General features: G+C 55.1%; 1 protein-coding gene across 2 annotated transcripts in view; it reads right to left on the bottom strand.

The window, feature by feature from the left end:
* The window catches only part of CSMD2 (CUB and Sushi multiple domains 2), a 306,819-nt gene that overhangs the window by 11,687 nt on the left and 274,947 nt on the right, over window positions 1–20,185 (bottom strand). For both annotated transcript variants that reach the window (XM_075437890.1, XM_075437891.1), the window contains 8 exons: window positions 19,958–20,146; window positions 17,192–17,365; window positions 14,773–14,955; window positions 7,350–7,526; window positions 6,363–6,542; window positions 4,999–5,172; window positions 3,447–3,620; window positions 293–366 (listed from right to left, as the gene is read on the bottom strand). In XM_075437890.1, coding sequence (XP_075294005.1) covers window positions 293–366; window positions 3,447–3,620; window positions 4,999–5,172; window positions 6,363–6,542; window positions 7,350–7,526; window positions 14,773–14,955; window positions 17,192–17,365; window positions 19,958–20,146 — 1,325 coding nt within the window. The remainder of the gene's footprint in view (window positions 1–292; window positions 367–3,446; window positions 3,621–4,998; window positions 5,173–6,362; window positions 6,543–7,349; window positions 7,527–14,772; window positions 14,956–17,191; window positions 17,366–19,957; window positions 20,147–20,185) is intronic.

Below are 20,185 nucleotides of genomic sequence, written 5' to 3'. Positions count from 1 at the left end.
TGGGAGCCAAGATTAAGAAAACCACCTACAGAAATTGGTCTGAAAATGAATGGAACTTATGTCTCCAATGTGCATGCTAATTAGGCTAATAACTATTAATTAGTGCTGTAATTAATATCATAAATAATACATTGCTAGCTAATCCTGTACAAACGCGCTGTGAGGTCTGACGGAGCGCGCCGGGGTGTCCCGCTCGCGGGAGGACAAGCCAATCCGCGTGAGGACTCGGAGACGGGCTCAGCGCCGCGAGCGCGAGGGGTGCAGCCGAGGGGACCCCGCTGCCCGGCAGTACCTGGTAGCCCCGGGAGTTGTTCTGCATCCCGAAGAGCGGCACGCCGGGGTCCGCGCACGTCGTCAGGCTGGGGTCTTGCAAGGAAAGAACAGAGGCAGCGTTTTATAGGAGCGGTTGTGGAAGCCACGGCCGAGCTCTGCCTTCCCCTGCTCCACACAGAAATACCGAGCTGCGCCTTCGCAACGAGACAGAAATATTTCGCTGCGGGAGTACACAGCAACAAGGAGAAATACACAGATCGTTTTTGGTTTCTTAAATCCCTGACTGCTGCAACACACACTAACCAGAGGCACTCTATCACCCAGGAGAAAACGTAACAACACAGACCTCGTGTCAGGGCCAGCTCTCCTGCCTTCCCCGACTCCGCACACGCCGAGCGAGGCACCCGGCTCCTCGCCAGTGCCGTGCCACGGGCCAGCCCCTGCGCAAGGGCTGCGCTGAGCCCGTCCTCTCCCATGCCCCGGGTCAGCACCTTCGTCCGTCTGCGCTCAGCTCGGCCCTCGCTCGCACGCTCACCGTGGAACCTCGCTGTGTCGCAGCGATCGACGGGGGCTGGGAATTTTCATGCGTCTCAGATACATAACCTCTGTTTGCACCTCGTTTGGCCTCAAGCTATCCGCAGACGAACACACAATTCAGAGGAATACCTGTTGCTGCTCTTCCACCAACTTCTTCTATCGCTTTCTTTTTGCCCCCAGCATGTCCACAGTCGCTGGGCATCAAGGGAACTGAGGCAGAGATGCACCCCATCAATGCCAGCATCCCAAACGGAGCGAAGCAAACCGGAGCTCCTGCGCGGAAGGCAGCCCAGCAGCAGCAGGTTCCCTGCTCCTCGGGACGGCAGGGCCGGGCGCAGCCGCAATGGCGGCCACAGGGCTGCTCCAGCGCCCGGCCAGGGGCAGCGACCTCAGCAGGGAGCTGGAGCATCGCAGACCTCAGCGCCATCAGCCGAGGGTCTGCGCTGGATTCCCAGCCTTCTTTCTTCAGCAGGCTCAACGCTGCTGTGGGAAGGACCATAAGCCCCACAGAAAATCCCTCTCTACATTTAATTGAAATGCCCTAATTAACAGGATTGTGCAAGACAAGAAACCAACTCAGACACGTCTCCACAGCCCAGCACAGCGAGATGGAAGTGGCCAGTCACTACAGCCTGCAGGACAACGGAGCACTTCTGCACCCAACAGCACGGTTGCTTATTCTTCTGCCTCCATTTCCTACGATCTGACTGATGGGCCTCTTCACGCCAAAACATTCTGCGCTGCTTGGTGCTGTCCCGAGGTCCTCAGAGCTGCAGTCAGTCACAGAACAAGGGATACAAAACGTGGCCGATCTGGGGCTGCGGCACACGCGCTAATTCATCTCCCGTCATTCGGTTCTGCTGAGCTTCTGTCATTTATCACGGATCCAGTTTCCATGGAAGCCCCCAGATAAATCGCAGTGTCTAAAATAAATAAATCACGAGCCCCGTCGCTGGACGAGGGAGCAGGTGATGGATGGCGGAGGGTGGAGGGCAGAGCCTCGGTCTCCCGGCAGCGTCCGGGGGGTCTGCGGTGCTGGCAACCTAACGCACCTCAGAAACGGGCGAGACCCGAATAAGTACAACGCTTTGGGTTCCGCTGCTTGAGTCCAACTGCCATTTCAGGGTCAGGTTTTGTAGATGCACAAGTCTTCTCCCTTCCCATGGTTTGTTTGGGGGAGAAGTTGAAGCACATTTGGTCAGGAAAAGCTGGATTTGCTGGGTTCAACCACAGACAGCTCTGCAGGGCTGGGTGCCACAGGTGTACGACAGGATCCCGGGCAAGGATTTACAACAGTAGGCGGGTGCTCCCAACTCTGTGTACACGAGAAAGCTCCCGGTGAAATCAACAGGAAACCTGGAGGTTCAGGCCACGAGTATATTTACTCACTGTAACTGGTGATGATGCATTTAAGATGTAGCTGGAACGACTCAAAACCGCGGAGCAGAGCCTGAGATCTGTTTCTGCCCCAGATGCCCACGTAAGGCGATGATGGTGGTGTTCAGGCAGACAGTTACGGTCACAGCACGCAGCCCGGGCAGTTTATCACCGCAGGAGCCCTAGAGTTCAAGCATCTAGCCAGAGTTTTGAACGGGTGAAGAACGCTGGGACTAATTGTGATTATCTACCTCCCAGAGGTTTCACAGGGTTCTGGAAGCCCCAGAAAATGGGCACCTGAAAAACGTGTGGAAATTTCAGCCTGAATCCCAACGCTGCAGCTAGGCAAAGCGATTTGTAGAATTTTGATCTCTGTATACAGCACTTTCGTACTTCTAGGAGTTGCTATTCTGCCATTCTGGATATAATTCAAAGGCAGTAGAGAACATAAGAGCTCTCCTGTGCACCCTTTAGGCAGAACTCGGTTTTGCTGCAGTTCCTGTGAGCAGAAGAGCTACGCTCCACAGCAGCCCATGGCTGCTCTCTGTGGTCAGACTGCATTTCCAGTCCCACTGCTGATGGCACGGTGCATCTCCAGAGCAGCGTGCTGGGTTGGAGGTCCCCGGGGAAGCCTGGAAGCAGCACAGAGCCCAGCACTGTGCCAAGACAACTGATCTGACGCTGGCAGGGGTGTTGCAGCGTCAGCATGGCACAGGGCACCAGCGCAAGCACCGCATCGCACCGGTGCATGGCCACAGTCCCCAGCCCCGGGGGCAACCCAGGCAGCACCAGCCTTGGGGCCCTCTGCGTGGTGGGGCCCTCTGCGTGGTGCGACCCTCCGCAGGCTCTCGCACAGCCCTCAAGCCTTACGGCCCAGGTTGCAAACGTTAACCTGGAAGTTCTGCAGATGAACATCTCCCTCCTGCCCACCGGCAGCCCAGCATGGTGCTGAGGAGCAGCAACAGGGAGGAGAGTGTCCTCCTGAGACGCACTATGTATTGACCACCATTCAGGGCAGGAACGATCGGGACAGGCGCTGAATCAAAGCAGCAAGCCCCAGGAGAAGGAGGTGGGTTGTTCATCAACCGCTAGTACGCACAGAGCAAAAGCATCATCCCTATACATTCTGATTTTCATGGAAACAAAGTGCTCATTTCTGCAAACTCAGCAGAGAAAACCAACTGGGAACAAACAGAAAAGCAAGGTGACAGCTCAAAGCTCTCTGCTTGTAGCTGCCAGGCAGAGGAGCCTGCCCTCACCTATGCAGCTGGGCTGGGTCCCGCTCCACGTCCCGTCGGACTGGCAGAACCTCCGGGCTGACCCCACCAGCACCAGCGGGGCTAAGCAGGAGAAGGAGACGGAGGAGCGGTACGTGAAGCCTCTGTCCTCCCTCCTGCCTTGAGCGGGCGTCCCCGGGTCACCGCAGAACACAGCTGCAACAGGCAAAGAGACAAGGGGATTACCATGAGCCTCCTCAAGAGCAAGCAGAGTTAGTAAGCTAAAGATGGGTCTATTAACAGCCCAAACCCTACCACTCCCTTCCACCAAACACGGTGAGTGACTAGGGAATTAGTAGTGGCAGAAGGCGTTGCTGGCTACTTTCCTTGTAATTCTCTCTTTTTGTCAATTGCTGTTAATTAACTTCCACCTTCTCCTCCATCTTTTCTTTTTTTTTTTTTTCCTAACAGCATGCTTAGCTTTAAAATGTATCTCTAATTGCACGATGTCAAATTGCTATACGGTTCCATGTCACACAGAAAGCCCACTAATTATACAAGATCCAGGGAAAGGTGCAAGGAACACACTGAGGGCTTTGTACGACTTAATATGAAAATGGCTATTGTGCAGCTGCCAGCCATTCAGCCAAGAAAGGAAACTCAAATCTGCCTTTATCATTATGAGACATTTAACTAATTTTTTTTGCATTAGCTATTGTATCAACCACCCAGGTTTCCACCCAGCCAAAGCTCTGCCTTCACAAAACGTTCCTGACTTACACTGCTCTTTGCCAAACGTTTTTCCCCTATGGCCTTTGGCAGCTTGAAGAGCCCTGACTGCAGAAGGCTGAGCCGCTGGGAAGACACAGGGACAACCAGCCAGTTTTAGAGATGCCTGGTGGGCAGGAACACGCAAGATCCTCAGACCTGTTGCAAACGTGACCTCCCATCTCCGTTACAGGAGGCGGAGTGACTGCCTGTGTCCCCACGGCCACCCCTGCCTCCTCGTTACAGAGATGGCAACCCGAGACTCCCCGCCATTTGGCTGCTGGCGGAGGTGGGGAGAGCATCCAGGCTTTTGGCCACAGGCACTCCAGGGATCATCATCACGCTTTTCTCCTGGCGTGCAAAACTCCCACTAACTTCAGTTAATGCAAGCCTTTCCTCGGGCTTAGGGGTAGGAAGCCCAGCAAGGAGATATTTCTTCCCTCTGAGGGTGACGGAGCACTGGCCCAGGCTGCCCAGGGAGGTTGTGGAGTCTCCTTCTCTGGAGATATTCAAGACCCGCCTGGACAAGGTCCTCTACAGCCTGCTGCAGGTGACCCTGCTTCGGCAGGAGACTGGACTAGATGACCCACAGAGGTCCCTTCCAACCCCTGCCATTCTGTGATTCTGTGATATTTCACTTCCCGCTTAGTGAGCACGGTCCATCCGTACCCTCTACGATACTGCCAGGCACGGCAGAGCTGACACCAGAATCAGCTACGTGGAGACCAGAGGATGTTGGAGAGAGAGCATCAGACAACTGGGTTTTAAGCACAGCTCCCTCGCCGCCCCAGCTCACGCGTGAAGACGCCGACGGCCGCCTACTCACGGAAGCACTGGGGGATCTCCCCGCTCCACGTGCCGTTCCCCTCGCAGGTCAGCACGGCGGGCAGCGAGAGCTGATAGCCCTCCAGGCAGGCATAGCTGACGCTGGAGCCCCAGCTGAAATCCGAGCCCACGACTTTCCCGTTGGGGATGGCTTGTGGGGCTTTACAGATGATAGCTGACGGAGAAACAAAAGCACGCTCAGTTCTCTGCACTTCTCAGCATCGTTATTTCCATCAACAAGCAAATTCAGGCAGGATCAAAGTTACATTCCGCCTTCGCAGAGCGTCTCCCTGGACTGGCCTAGCACGGGGCTGTACAAACGCTTCCAGCTGTGGGCGCAGTTGTAAACCCCAGGATTTTACTTTGAAGTCTGGAGTTAAACAAATCCCGAATCTCAAAGTCAGATTTCTGCGCTGGTTCATTTCCACCCGAAGGTAAGAATCCCGCCTGACCTAGTGCGAAAACTCATCTAAGATTCCCTGAAAGATTCATACGTTTTGGACAACCTGGCTGTGTGTCAGCTCAGCAGCTGAATCAACAGCCAGTCTGTATTTCATCCACTCTAGGGTGTTTTAATACGACATTTTTGCAGTGCTTTGCTTTTCAGCTCAGGGGAGCGCTGGGAAAGATGCTAAGCTCAAGCAATCAGCCTGGCCTCCAAACGAGACCCTGGCCACATTCTGTATTATTCCTGCAACATTAGCTCAGTGGAGGGAACGAGAGAGGAGCGTAAGAATTGCTCTTTACAGCCTCTGAAGGAACTGGAGTGTATTTGGAAGTTTCTGTGTGGTCTGCATTTATATCAGAATCGTGACAGGTGAATTTTCCAGATTGCTAAAAAGTACACAGGGGCTGCTACGAGCCTTATCGACACTTGGTGGGTGAGTAAAACACTTGCAGAAGAGATCTAGCCTGTCCTGCAACTGCTCTGTTATTTCTCTTTCCTATCTCTGAACTACAGAGGCAATCTCAGAACTAAGAAATAATGAAAGGAGTTGGAACAAACATTTTTCAGATTTCTAGACGATACCAAAAAGTTCGTGCTTGCAAAACACAATATTTCATTCCAGTTTGATCTCTGGTTTTTGAAGCGTAAGCCACTTAACTCTCTGTGCACTCTTCCTTCTCTACTACGGGGATAATAGCAGTTGCCTCCCTCCCAGGCATACTGAGATGACTGATAACCAAACCTAGCAAGGTGCTCATGCTACGTTGATAAAATTGCAGAAGTGCCATAAACGCAGGGCACAGACGGAATGGCCGGACTGAGAAACTCCCGGGTGGAGCTGCTCCTGCCTACAAGTTACAAAAAGTTCCTGGCCTGTAAAACTTGCATTCTGCAATATTTACAGCAACCAGCCTTACCCTTGCAGACAGGTTTGGTGCCGTTCCAGGTTCGGTCTTTCGTGCAGGTCAGAGCAGACGCCCTGTCCGACTCCATCATGTAGCCAGGCGTGCAGTGGAACACCACGGTCCTGTTGTAGGTAAAATCACCGCCCAGCCTAACGCCGTTGGCTGGCACGCCGGGGTCACCGCAGTTGATCACTGCCAACGAAAAAAGAAAGAAGCATCTCTGGCTGCCCACCCCTTGTTTTCTGGAGCTGCAAAAACTGGAGACCTGATGGTCCTGAGCATTTTTCAGCCTAGGAAGTAACCTGCTAATCGTGGAGCAGGGAGCGTCTGGAGCAGAGGATCTGGAGAGCCGTGCCAGCTACGGAGCAGGCTGGGCTACAGCACGTGGGGGAAACTTTGCTTCTACTCAGTGGAGTGAGCAGTGATCGTAATGGCACATTAAGACCTTGCAAGAAGTATTAACACACATTAAAGATTAAAGACAACCTGGGTCAAATCTCGGCTAGGTGGAAGACAGTTTGCCCACGGCACACCCACCCCCCCCTTTATCCTAGTTACTGTCTCCTATGCAAGACCCTGTCTGCCACCATCCACGCTCCTGCTGCGGGCACCTGGGGTGGCAGCCGTGAAGCAACGCTCCGCGTTCACCGTGGGCTTCCGAGCAGGGGCTCTGCCCATGCACGTCCCCGTGCCGGCACACAGGCAGGCAGGAACGCTCACGTTCGGAAGCAGCCCCGCAGAGCCCCTCCGTGTCGGCTGACATCTACTCACGAAAGTTATTACAGAGCTCCCTTCATCCAGCCGGAAAAAAACAAACCCAAAGCAAGAGTTTTCCATTAGGCACTCCCAGCTGCCACCAGACAGTTTAGCCGAGTTTCCCAGCACGGCACACGTGTGCCTGCACATCGACAGCGAGCGTCCAGCACGCCCTGACAACCCGTCCCCAGAGCCTGGCAGCATCGCCCACCTCGGCTTCCAGGAATCCATCCCAGCGCTTACCTGTACACTCTGGACTGGTCCCAGTCCACGTCCCATTCACCGTGCAGTGCCTGCTCAGCACTCCTGTGGAGTAATAGCCTTCCCGGCACTGATAGATGATGGAACTGGAGAAAATCAAGCCGTCGTTAAATAGAACCCTCGCGTTGCTGGGGGTTCCTGGGTTTCCGCAGGATATCACTAGAAAGCAAAATGGCAAAGTTAAAAAAAAAAAAAAACCAAACACAAAACCAAAACGCAAATAACCCCCCCGAAACCACAAAATCAGGCTTTCATCCTGCAATTGACTGTTCTCAGTAAAAGTAAGCTTAGCTGCAAAGCCCTTGGATCCACTCAGACACAACCGGCTGCTCCGAGGAAACTCAGCTGCATCGATCCAACGGGATCCCAGCCACCACTCCCCAGCTCAGAGCACGGCTTCCACCTTGTCGGGCAGCAGGTCCCAGGGCTGCAGGCAGCATCCCTGGCAGGGGATTGAGAAGGCTCCGTCCCTGCAGCCCCTCGAAGCCTCAGCCCCGCTCCTCTCCGGGGCACCCCGCAGTCCACCACCGCAGCCAAGCCTGGGAGCAACCTCCTCCTGCCCGCAGGAGAGCTCAGGTCCGCTTGCTGCAGAGGTCTTATCCCAGCTCTTCACCTCACGCCTGGTCCCACAGCTGCATAAAGCAGCCCGGGGTCCCTCCATCCTCCAGGAGTTTGGGAGCCCGGAGCTGGGCATGCTGCTTTGCCTCCAGCCCCTTCGGGAAGCCAACAACTCGCAGACTTCAAAGGCACGAGAGCGGCAAGGGAGCGCGCTGCTCTCCCCTGCGGCACCGCTCGCCGCCCAGCCACAGCAAATTCTGCTTTCAGCGGAGGGAGAATACTGCGGCAACACAATTATAGGTTTGTCAGTGCCCAAGTTTTATGTCTAAAGAACCTCAGCACCACAGCAATAAAAGGGCAGCGGAGTGAATGGTGGTGCACAAAGCCTCGTCGTGATGAAATAAGCACCTGCAATAATTGCATCCAGCCCTCATTTACTCTGAAATTACAGGACATAAAAGAAAATCACATGAATCAAGGGAAGGCTTAGACTGCGTGATCTTTGACAAGGTTAATTCCTTGCTCCCACCCCTCCCCAGCAACGTGCCACCATCTCTGCGAGAGCATCCCTCTGCGCACGCACCGGGCGACCCGTCCCTGCCCGGGGACCCCTCCCCGCCGCGCACCCCCAGCACTGTGGCCCTTCTCCACGGGGACACGCAGCTTCGGGCCCCGGCCGGAAAGCAACGAGCACGGGCCACCAACGCGAGGAGGGAAGTCTGCCTCTGCCTGGTTGCTCAGTTTGCTGACAGCTCGTTAACGTACGGGCTCGTTGGAGGCAGATCTGTTTGACAGGAGGAAACTAATAACCCTGCCGGACTGCGTGCGCAGAGCCTCCGCGTGGCACTACCGCCATCCGCTCTCGTTACAGATTCCTCACGCAGCCGACGCCTCCGTGATGCACGGTGTCATTTCCAAGAGATGCTGGGATAAAAGTCAGGTTCTATCAGCTCAGAAGAGGCTCTAAATTACTGTTTCTCTGCCTGCCCATACATCAGCTGTTCTCTCCTGCCCAACCTCCTCCGCCCGCGCACGTGGCCAAACGCACACAGGTGACCCAAAAATATTGCTTTTGTGACTGCAAGAAGGCTCGTGGCAACGGTTTGATCGCAGTGTGCATCAGCTGCAACCTGTACAAGCTAGATATAAAAGCAGCCACAAATGTGAGGATGAAACGTCTGAACTTCTAAAATCATAATTCAAATATAAACAGGACACAATGACGCAAGTGAGCAGTAAGTCGGTGAATAATTCTCTTTGGCTTCAGTGGGAGATGTAAAATAAGACAGGCCTCAAAAGAAAACTGGTTTTGGCCCTGGTTTTTGAACAGGATATAAATCCTAAAGCGCCTGGACATCCCATAGTCATACCCACTCACGTCTCCTTAAGACTCTCAAACCCAATCACCTTTAAATTTAAGTAACTAAAATAGAATAATCAAGAAAATTATGTGAAAATCAGCTGCATCTTTCTTAGAGTTGCTGTTTCTTTACGAGGGAAATCCTTCAGGAGATGACGCTCAGGCGAAGCGGCTGATGTGACAGGGAGGGTTTGACCCTCCGCTGCAGCACGGAGGGCAGGGGAGCTGCGAGCCGGCTCGTCCTGCTCCTCTCGCCTGGGACTTGGCTTCTGCCGCGTTGCAGAAGACACCCCAGACAAGCCCAGGAGCCCAGATCCTTCACACCCCGATCAGCCATGTCTCCCCGCCTGTGCCAAGAGCCCCGACCCCGTCTGCTCCGACCGCCTGCCTGTCCGTGCTGCACCGGCACAGAGCTCTGTCCGGCTGCGCCGCAGGGCACACCAGTGCCGGACCCCCCTGCCGCTTTCGAAACACTCCAGACCTCCCTGGGGCTCACAGACTGCTGCAGAACCCCCCACCTCGGGGCTTCTGGGTTTGAAACCCCACGGAAAGAGTTGCAAAGTGCAATTAACTCCATCCCCACCATGCGGCTGCTGCCCACCCACAGCACAAGACCTTCCAAGCAGTGGGATGGGGCGAGCTCAGCGTGGCAGGCTCCGAGCTCCACTGGAAGTCGAACGGGATGCGGCACAGTGGGAACCAAGCACTCGAAAATGTGTTCCTGAGCCCACCTGAGAACTCAGCTCCTTGCCCTAAACTGGGAGATACAAGTTCCTTTCAACCCTTGATTGCTTCCTCGGGTCTGCTGCCACGCCAAGGGCACGCTGTCTCCCTGCCTTTGCTCCCGGCCAGCTCCTCTGCTGCAGGGACCACACAGGGAAGGCTGCTGACCGGGGGGGCTTTCGGAAACCCCTGCCCGCAGCGGGCACGACGGCAGGCTGCACGTGCTGGGGCCAAGAGACTTCCCCTCCAGTGCTCCTCCTCGAGAGGAAGCAATCCAGACTTCTGAGGATTTGTGCTGTGTGTGTGTGCTGGGGCGGCTGGCGAGCAGGGACCTCGGTGTCCTCCTCGACTCCTGCTCAGAGCTGGAGCTGTGCCCTGCGATCCCCACTGCTGCTGCAGGGAGCTGGGATGCTTCTGTACGCTACAAAGTGGCCTCTGGTATAGAAAACATCACAAAGCTCAGAGGTACTCCAGAGCTCAGCAATAATTAATTCTATTGCAATCCATGCATTCTTTTTCTGAAAAATAAGCTTATTAAGATTCCCCCCTCGCCTTCCTTTGCTTTTCCCTGTCTGTTTTAAAGCAAGAAGCTGAGGGGAGAAGGGAATTTCTGCGGGTGCTGCTTAGGCACTCAGCTCGGAGCCGGCATAGCTGCACATGAAGCGAGCGATGCTCACACTACGGTCAGACGAGGCCGCCGAGCTGCCCCCCACCGTGTCCCACCGTCAGCCAAAGCAGCACCGTCCGGTGTCACTCACTGTACACTTTAAGCTCGCCCAGCCCTGCACAGCAAACCCGTCCCCGCACACCGTGAGCGGGGCTCGTCTCGGTGCCTTCCCTTCAGCCAGCACCACGGCACATTTCTGCATTTAATGGGCACAAACTGGGGCAGAGGAAGCTCCAGCTGAACCCAAGGAAGAACTTCTTCCCTCTGAGGGTGACGGAGCCCTGGCCCAGGCTGCCCAGAGGGGCTGTGGAGTCTCCTTCTCTGGAGATATTCCAGCCCCGGCTGGCCGCGGTGCTGTGCAGCCTGCTCTGGGTGACCCTGCTTGGGCAGGGGTTGGGCTGGGTGACCCACAGAGGGCCCTGCCAACCCCGACCATTCTGTCATTCTCTGATTCTGCAGGGAGCAGCAAGCCCCGCTCCGCAGAAACCGCAGTGCGGAAAAGCTGGGGGCTGACGACTGCTGTCGGTGCACGTCTGACCGTGCTCGAGGTGGCCGTGTGACTACAGCGGCCTTTGCATCTTCCCCCTCCTCCGACCAAGTTTCTCCAACCGTCGGTCCTGCTCCCGGGCTCTGCTGCCGCCTGACCGCCCGGCTGAAGCCCTCTCCGCCCGATGGCCGACACATCAGGCGTGTCCTGCTGCTGGGCTACGGCACAGCCGAGCCTCTGGCGTCCCAGAGCCTTGGCTTCAGGGCTGGTAGTTTCCATGCTGTTCAATTCAACCAGCAACCCACCCACCCATGAATCACAGAATCCCAGCATGGCAGGGCCCTCTGTGGGTCACCCAGCCCAACCCCCTGCCCAAGCAGGGTCACCCAGAGCAGGCTGCACAGCACCGCATCCAGCCGGGGCTGGAATATCTCCAGAGAAGGAGACTCCACAGCCTCCCTGGGCAGCCTGGGCCAGGGCTCCGTCACCCTCAGAGGGAAGAAGTTCTTCCTCGGGTTCAGATGGAAAAATGCTGAGAGGGAAAGAACAAAGAGCCCAGACCCGAATCCCAGTGCTGCCACCTCCCACGGCCTCAGCAGTCACGTGGGCAGGAGACAGAACTCGGCTCCTTTTCCCAGTGTTATCACTTAAAATCAACACATTTCTGTCTACTGGCACCGCCAAGCAGCAGCCAGAGCCTCACCTCATTTTGGATGCAGTTTTAATTCACCTGGAGAAACAAAAAACATTACAAAAGCAAATATTCTGCTCAACGTCTCAGAGCAGGAGGAGGGAGCGTACAGCACAGCACAGCTGATGAGCCCCCTCCGGCACCACCGCTCGGTGAACACAGATGGGGCATCGGGAAGGAGGGGAAAGAACAAAAAAAGCATCTAAAAATTCATTTGCACTGTAAAAACTTGCTGGAAATTAAAGCTAAATGAGGCCTGAAATCTGCAATTTTTAGAAAGCCCGGGAAGCTGCTGCTACTGGGGACAACAAAACCAGAGCTACGTAAACCAGACTGAAGGAGGAGTCTCGGAAGCAGTCCCTGCAATTAATTCAGTCCCAAACCATTTGTACATTTGGGAAAAATCAGTTGTGACTTCTCCCTGCCTCCCCCTTCCTTTGGTTTTCTTAAAAAAAATTCTAGCGGGTAAAAGGCATCAGGACTAAGAGCCACTGAGTTTGAAGGTGACCCTCTGCGAAGCCCGGCGCTCCTGCCTGCCACCCCACCGCCCCATGGACCAGAGCTGCACCGGCCCCCGCGCAGGACGACAGCGACGGGCGAACATCAGCTCCTGGACTTCACAGCCACGCAGAGGCTTTGTAACTGAACCTGCCATCACAGAATCACAGAATGGTCGGGGTTGGAAGGGACCTCTGTGGGTCACCCAGCCCAACCCCCTGCCCAAGCAGGGTCACCCAGAGCAGGCTGCACAGCACCGCAGCCAGGCGGGGCTGGAATATCTCCAGAGAAGGAGACTCCACAGCCCCTCTGGGCAGCCTGGGCCAGGGCTCCGTCACCCTCAGAGGGAAGAAGTTCTTCCTCGGGTTCAGCTGGAGCTTCCTCTGCTTCACTTTGTGCCCATTGCCCCTTGTCCTGTCGCTGGGCACCGCTGGAGAGAGTCTGGCCCCGTCCTCCTGACCCCCACCCTGCAGATATTTATAAGCATTTCTAAGGTCCCCTCTCAGCCTTCTCTTCTCCAGGCTGAACAAGCCCAGCTCCCTCAGCCTCTCCTCGTAGCAGAGATGCTCCAGTCCCCTCCTCATCCTCGTAGCCCTTTGTAGCCTATGGCAGCCTGCTGGCTCTCTCTGAACTGGAGGCAAAGCTCCTCTCTCCTGCCCTTCTGTTGATGCTGTAGGATTTGCGCAGTGTCCTCTGTCCGTCCGCACACTCGTGTTCCTCTGCAGCGGGGCCTCGTCTCCGGTGGAACGGGCCGAGACCCTCCGGGCTCATTTAGCAGCTAATGCAGAGAGCAATTTGCATTGAATTCCCCAGGCAGGCGAGTGCTGGTGACCTGTGCAGCCCCATCAGGCTTGATTCTGCTCCGTGTTGGTGGCTGAGCGCCGCGGACGAGTGGCTGAGTCAGCGAGCTGATGCACCACGGAGGTGCCCAGCGGCTCCGCTGCCGCGTCCGAGCCTTCCCCCGTCCGCAGAGACACCCGTTCCTGCCACGCACCCGCCCGGGCACTCAGCCCTCCTCCTCCTTTGCCCTGAATTCAGTCCCCAAATGAATCTCTCCCTCCCTCTCCTGTAAATACCTGTTCCAGAAAGTTGAACCTAACATTCCAGCGCAGCCAGAAGAACACCTCGCAGCACCTGCAGCTCGCTGCGACTGCAGCTGACGGGGACACAGCGCACCGCTCATCGCTGGAAATTACTTTCCTATATTGGCCAGTCAGCACTTCACATTAAATGATTGCATTACAGGTATAATGTTATCATTATTCATAAAGTACGAAAAAAAATCCTGCCAGGGATCCGTATTTTGGTACCTGTGGAACCTGATGGGTTATTTATCCCGAGATTAATGAACAGAGCCTTTCCACCGAAAGAAAAAAACAGAGAATTAAAAAAACCCGAGACCTGAGCATATTAATAACATGATTCAGTGTCTTTTCAATCAAGGGCTCTATCAACTTGGAATAAATTTCCAATTCATTTACAAACTCTCCCTGAGCTTTTGGCTTTCAAACCAGCTGGAAAGCAGCACTTGCCCAGGTCCCCTTGCACTTGGTCTCCTGCCTTGCTTTGGCTTTTGTTCTTTCCCCAGTTGCTTTTTAAACACTTTTATGAAACAGTAGCAGTGAGCAGCACAGCTCAGAGAATCCGGCTGGGGTTTATTAGATTGGATTATAGGGTCTTACTTGATTCCTTCAAATGGAAAAATAAGGGGTTTGGGGTTTTCAAATACGAAAATATGCTTACTGGATTATAATTTGCATTTTGTGTTTCTGCTTAACGTAAACGACTCTTGCATGTGCCAGTTCCAGCTTTACCGGAGGTCTGAAGCGACTGACGCTTCTCATTCTGTTGAAATTCCCCAACAAAACGACGAGTTAGTCGGCGGGACCCACAGCTCTGACGCCGAACGGGGCATTTCTGGCCATCCAGCTGGATTCACGACGCAGACCAAGAGACGTTCACCCCAGCAATTCTCGCAGCGAGCCCGTGAGCGACAGCCTCGCGGACGACTGGAAGCGAGGACCAGACGCCAAAGGCTCTCCCTGCTCTACACCACAGCCCAGCCGCTGGCACGAACGCAAACGGCCCGAAACCCCTTTACACCGTGTCGGTGCACCCTGCACAGCGGAGCAGAGCTGGGCGCACAGAAAGGCCATACTCATCCTCCAGCACCCAAAAACCCTCCTGTGCGATGTGACCTGCAGAGCCTGGGAACGCGGAGACTCGAAGCTCCTCGACACACGCAGAATATTTGGAGGAAATGCTGAACATGAGCACCGTTTCTCGCAGCACCGGGCTGTCCCTGGCAGCTACGCCAGAGGGGACGGGCTGGCTGGGCAGCCATCCCTGCCACGGTAGTTCTGGGGACACCCACAGCGGGCCCGGCGTGCTGCGGGAGGGGACGCGGGGCTGGAACCGTACCTTCGCATTCCGGCTGCGTGCCGCTCCAGGAGCCGTTGGCTTGGCAGCTCCTCTCGGATGAACCCCGGAGCACGTAACCGGGCTCGCAGCTGAACCGCACCACGCTGCCTACGTCAAAGTCGTCTCCCAGCCCGATGCCATGAGCGGGGATCCCCGGGTCACCGCAGACGCCCTGGCTGCCTCCTGTTAAGAAGAGAGCACAGGATCAGCCAAGCAAGCAAGTCACGGCGTTCGGTCCTGCTTCCTTCTCAGCTGCACGCGTCCAGAGGACCAGCGCGCAGCTTTGCATCGTATGACTGACTTGATTTAACTCTGACTGGCTCTCAGCAGCGCCGGGAAATTCCAGATGAAATTCCCCCGACTCTGGGAGCCCGCTGGTTTTGAGCTGGTTGCAAAACACGGCCGTAACTCCAAATCTGAAGACGGAGCCCTCGCCAGCTGCGGCTCCTTTCTGCGGCAGCTGCTCTGGCAGACAGCGGCTTGGCCGCCAGCATCACTCACGTGGATGGTTTCCCTCCAAGCCGAAATCACGACACGCTCCGAGCCACCTCAGCAGGCCCTATTGTATTTGCAGAACAAGAAGCTGCTGGGTTTGGAGCGCGGAGGTGGGAGGGATCCAGCTGAGAACCATCCGCTCGCACGAGCTGCCAGCGCCTGGAGCTGCCGGCTGCAAGGCAGGGGACAGGAGGCAGGGAGCAGCTGCAGCAGACGCCTCGCAGGCGTTCTCTGGAGCAGGCTGGAGAAGTGCCCACCTCCTCACGGCCTGACACAGGCTCACACCGCGTACGCCTGTTCTTGGCTTCCTCTGCTAACGATCTGCGTGCGCACATCCAGCCCCGAGCCAGGAGAGGCTGCTTCACGCCTGCCGCTAGCAGTGCAGCTCCGGGCACATCCCTCGCAGCGTCACATGGAATGTAAAACTTAACGAGCATATTCATCATCCGGGGAAGGTACCTGCTTGTAGAGAGAAGGGGGGAATGCTCTGGGTTCAGCATTTTCACATAATGTCTTACAGCGGTCTTTTGTTTCGTCTTGCAAAAACCGCATCACACTGTAGGGATCTTCTGCACACAGTGGAGAACCCTCGGCAGGAGATGACCTGAGCTGTGTGGTGCCTCTCCACTGCCCTGGGAACCGTACCGCTGCGTCGGGGGTAAAACAGGAGCCTCGTCCCAAGCCCTCGGGTGGAAATCCTGGTTCCGAGGTACTGCCCACTCCCCTGACCTGAATCAGAGAGGGCCTGTCGAATGCCACCAGCTCTAGCCTAAAGCTGCCTCCATGGAGTCATTCAGAAAACCACACGCAACAGATGGCAACGGGAACTAGTTAGAGCAATGCTGAATGTACCAAAAAATCCACCCGCAGAGGTGACAGGAAAGACAGTGAAAACCACATGGGGAACAGGCACGAATTGGAGCAGAAAACCCTTCTGAGCAGCTGCAGAACAAGAACTCTGCAGATAAGGCTTCCAAATCCGAGGATGACTCCGCCTGATTTCCTTTTCCCTTCCAAAGCAGAGGTTAAACTTGGTCAAGTGGAGCTGCTAACTTTAAGTGGCATAATTAAAAATTAACACTTGTCCCAAATGCCTTGCTGCAGCTAAGTTCTTCTTTTGTCTGCCTCTGTGCTCTCCAAGGAACAGGGGACGGGACGGTGTGGGGAGGGCTGTGCACAGCATCCTGCCAGTCGTTCAGCACCCTTCCTTCCACTGGAGGCCATCAGCTGAGATCCCAGCACCCCGATCTCAGGAAGGCTTGGCAAGCACATCTCATCGCATCCCCCTTGACTTGGGTCCAAGTCCGACTCACCAGGGACTTTTTTGCTCATCAAGGTATTTTCAGTGCAAGACCTTTCTTACTCTGGCACGGGAGCGGGGATGGACTTCTGTTGCCAAACGGCTCTCAGGGGAGATGCTGATGATGTGGAAACTCATTGTACCAGCTTCCACGTGCCCTGTGTGGACCAGGGACTGCTGCAGTGCCATAACAGCAGATGTCAGGCCCTGGAAAGGAGCCACACGGGCTTCCTTATTGGAATGCATGAGGAAGAGGGTACGATGCTGCAGTCAGGATGCAAGGACCCGATTTTGCATAAGACATGTTTATCCCGCACAGACTCTGCACGGGGAAAGCGGTGAAGCAGCAGGCTGCAGTGCTCCTCCTACCACAAACACCACACGAGGAGTGATTTACTCCTCGTCTTGCAAGCCGAGCGGTTTACTCTCTGCCAGCACTTCTCCGCCAAGGTGCAGGAGAGCGGACAGCCGAGACGCAGCGATTTTCAGAGCCTTCCACAATCCCCCTCTGTAGCACGAGCATTTCTCCAGCTCAGAGCACATCAGGCTGCCCCCTCGCAGGACAAGAAGGGGGGTGGCGGAGGACGGGACCGCCCGTCCCCCCCGTCCCGAAGCCCCCCTCACCTGAGCAGTGCGGCAGGGAGCCGCTCCAGCGCCCGTCGAGCTGGCACATGCGAGTGGAGTTGCCGATCAGCGTCCGCTTCCCCAGGCAGCTGTACCGGACCACGGAGCCGACGGTGTACTTGTCACCCGAGATCTGAGCGTGGGGTGGGGAGCCGGGGTGCCCACAAGAGACCACTGCAAGAGACAGATGCAACAGCTTCAACCACGAAGGCCGACGCAGCAGGGACGCAGCAAAGCACTGCACGTTTGATGTCGCTGCGGGGGACCTCGGCAGCTTAAATCATAGAATCATTAAGGTTGGAAAAGACCTCTAAGATCATCAAATCCAAACCCCCAGAACACACCCAACGCCTGGTGGCCACCATGCAGATGGGGCAGAGCAGAGCTTGCGTCGGTCTCCTTCTGGGGGACCCAAGCTCATCCTGGAAGACCTGCCAAGGGTTTGTGCATGAACGCCTAGGGCTTGGCCCCAACTGGCATTCTGCAGGTTCCTTGGTGAACTCACCCCCTCTGACAGGAGTATTTCCATGCACAGCCTCACCCCACGCAGCGCCCAGTCCCGCGCTGCAGAGCTGCAACCGACGCCGTGTCACACCGGAGCAAATTATCCTGGCAGATTCTGAGCGCTGCTCGCTCAACCACTACTAGTAAAAAACCACCACTAACAATAATTAATAGGTTTACTTTTGCTTAGCAGTCAGAGCGGAGACAGGGAGGCTGGTGACAAATGCACTGACAAATCTCGGGGCCATGAGACAGGTTTGGGTGAGGATGCTCAGCGTAAAGACCATGCACCACTCCGTTTCCGAAGGAAAGCGTCCGTAACGGATATCTTCTCTCCCTCTGCTAGAGTCTAAAAATACCAGTACTGGCATTCGGTAGAAAACATGATGTATGCTTCAATAAAAAGGAGAGCACACTTATGTCTGGGCACGTGGGCGCTGAAATATAGTGGTGCAGAGCTGTGACTAAAACCAAGGACGCTCTGCAAGGGAAGGGGTTGGATGGCTCATACTTCCACTCTGTAACTAACAATTTAATAACAGATGCTCCAGCAGAGTCAGCGAAGCTCAAAGCCTGTGGCAGTACTGAGGTTTTTAAAGGATTTATGTATACAGTGTGAAGACTGTTTCTTGTGACGCGTTGGGCTCTGCTCCCGTGTACTTTACTCACTGGACTCACTCTCCCACCCCTCAAAGCTCATGAGCTCTGTTTTACTCTCTCCTCTGAAACAGGCAGGAGACAACGTTTGCAACCCACGCTTGTCTGACATCAACCTTCTTAATTTACCTTTTAGGAAGTGCCTAGTAATTTTAGGTGCCCAGCTACAAACACTTTAAAGGGGTATGGGCTTCAAAACTGAGCACATCTGAAGTCCAACACACAGAAAACAAAAGACATGCAAAAATATCTTTTTTTTTTTTTTTTAAACTATTAAGCCCATGAATCTACATAATGAGTTGTAAAACTGACCTGAGATTCCGAAGTTTTGAGAACGCCCACAAACCCTCCCAGTCAACGGATGCTCAGCGCTTTCAGGCAGGAGATCCCTTTTACTTAGCTGGAAAGCTGTGGACTGAGGGAGCCTCAGACACTGGGCTCCCAGGATCTGAACAGCCCCTGCCCTCCCGGAGCCCCCGCGGCTCGGCAACACGGGGTTATCACTCGTCAGCTCCCCAGCGCCCGTGCAGGCTGCTGCAGATGCGAGGTGCTGGCACGTTGCTAACGCAAGGAGAGGAAAATGTGCCAAAAACTACTTCGTGTGACGAGGTGTCAAAGGATAATACAAAGAGAAAAAGAAACAGTCGTGGATTTGGAACAGCTAAGCTGACTCGAACGTCCACAGCTCCATTTTTGACTGCCTTGGCCATTCGTTAGGCCAGGTAACGAGATTGCAGCCGCTTTAACCTCAAAAGAAGGACATACTCGCTGTGCTGGGGGCTGGTCTGCCAGGGGTCTGCTCCTGCCTCTGCCACGAACTCACCAGACAGCCCGGCGTCGGCTCCAGAGGCACTCTGGACCTTGGTCCACCCCAGCGCAGGACAGGGACATCACCATGACATCCTTCTCACCAGGCCTGGAGATCTCCAGACCAGGTATTACTACTACAGCATGAGACCACCACGTGTGTGTCTTTCTACACTACTGGAAATACTCCTTAAGCCAAAACCATCACTCTGAACCTCCCAATTCTCTCTGCAAACCGCAACGGCAGAAAGGGCCAGGATACTGTAAGAAAGGGGGGGAAATGCAGAGCAAGGGTCAGGAAGGAAATCCTCTTTGGCATCCGCGTTGCAGCAGAAGAAAGGCTGCATTTATTTCACCATCGCCGTGCCACTTCCCTCCCCCAAAGCCGCGGGGATGAGCGGGTGAATGGGAACTCAGCCCTGGCTGAGCCGTGCTCAGAACGCTCTGTCCTCGGGCTCACCACGGGCTCCTTCCTACGGAGATCTGCGCTGCGGAAGTTCTGCTGCCCTTCTCCACCTCCAACACTTCTGCTGGAGCTGCCCAGAACCAGTACAACTCAGCGGGCTCTGCCTTCCCCCGCAGAGGGAAACCACCTCTGTGTCTAACAGGATTTCTCTCCTCAGACCACGCATTTTCCTGCTCTGGGCAGGATCCAGAGGCCAGTGAGGCTGATGGCAGGATTCCCACGGATTACAAAGGACTTTGGATCCAGACTTTTCCCACAACCCTTCAGCTAAGCAACAGCGAGCTACATGGGATGAAACCTGTGGTGGATGGGTATTATTCTGAAGAACTTACAAAGACACTGTGGGAGGGCACGGTCCCAAGTGCCATCCCCCTGACAGGTAAGGACATGTGTACCCAATAAGTAATATCCATGGCTGCACTGATATGAGACAGTTGTTCCAAAGCTGAATCTGTGAGGACCACTTGGCTGCACTTGACGGATGCTGTTTTCCAGGTGCCCGGGGTCAGTACAGTTTACAACTGCAAACAAACAACAACAAAAAAATACAAAACAAAGGG

Source organism: Opisthocomus hoazin, chromosome 17 (assembly GCF_030867145.1).
Source record: "Opisthocomus hoazin isolate bOpiHoa1 chromosome 17, bOpiHoa1.hap1, whole genome shotgun sequence".
Classification (NCBI taxonomy): Eukaryota; Metazoa; Chordata; class Aves; order Opisthocomiformes; family Opisthocomidae; genus Opisthocomus; species Opisthocomus hoazin.
The sequence above is the reverse complement of the archived record's forward strand: the minus strand, read 5'-3'. Positions and strand labels throughout refer to the sequence as shown.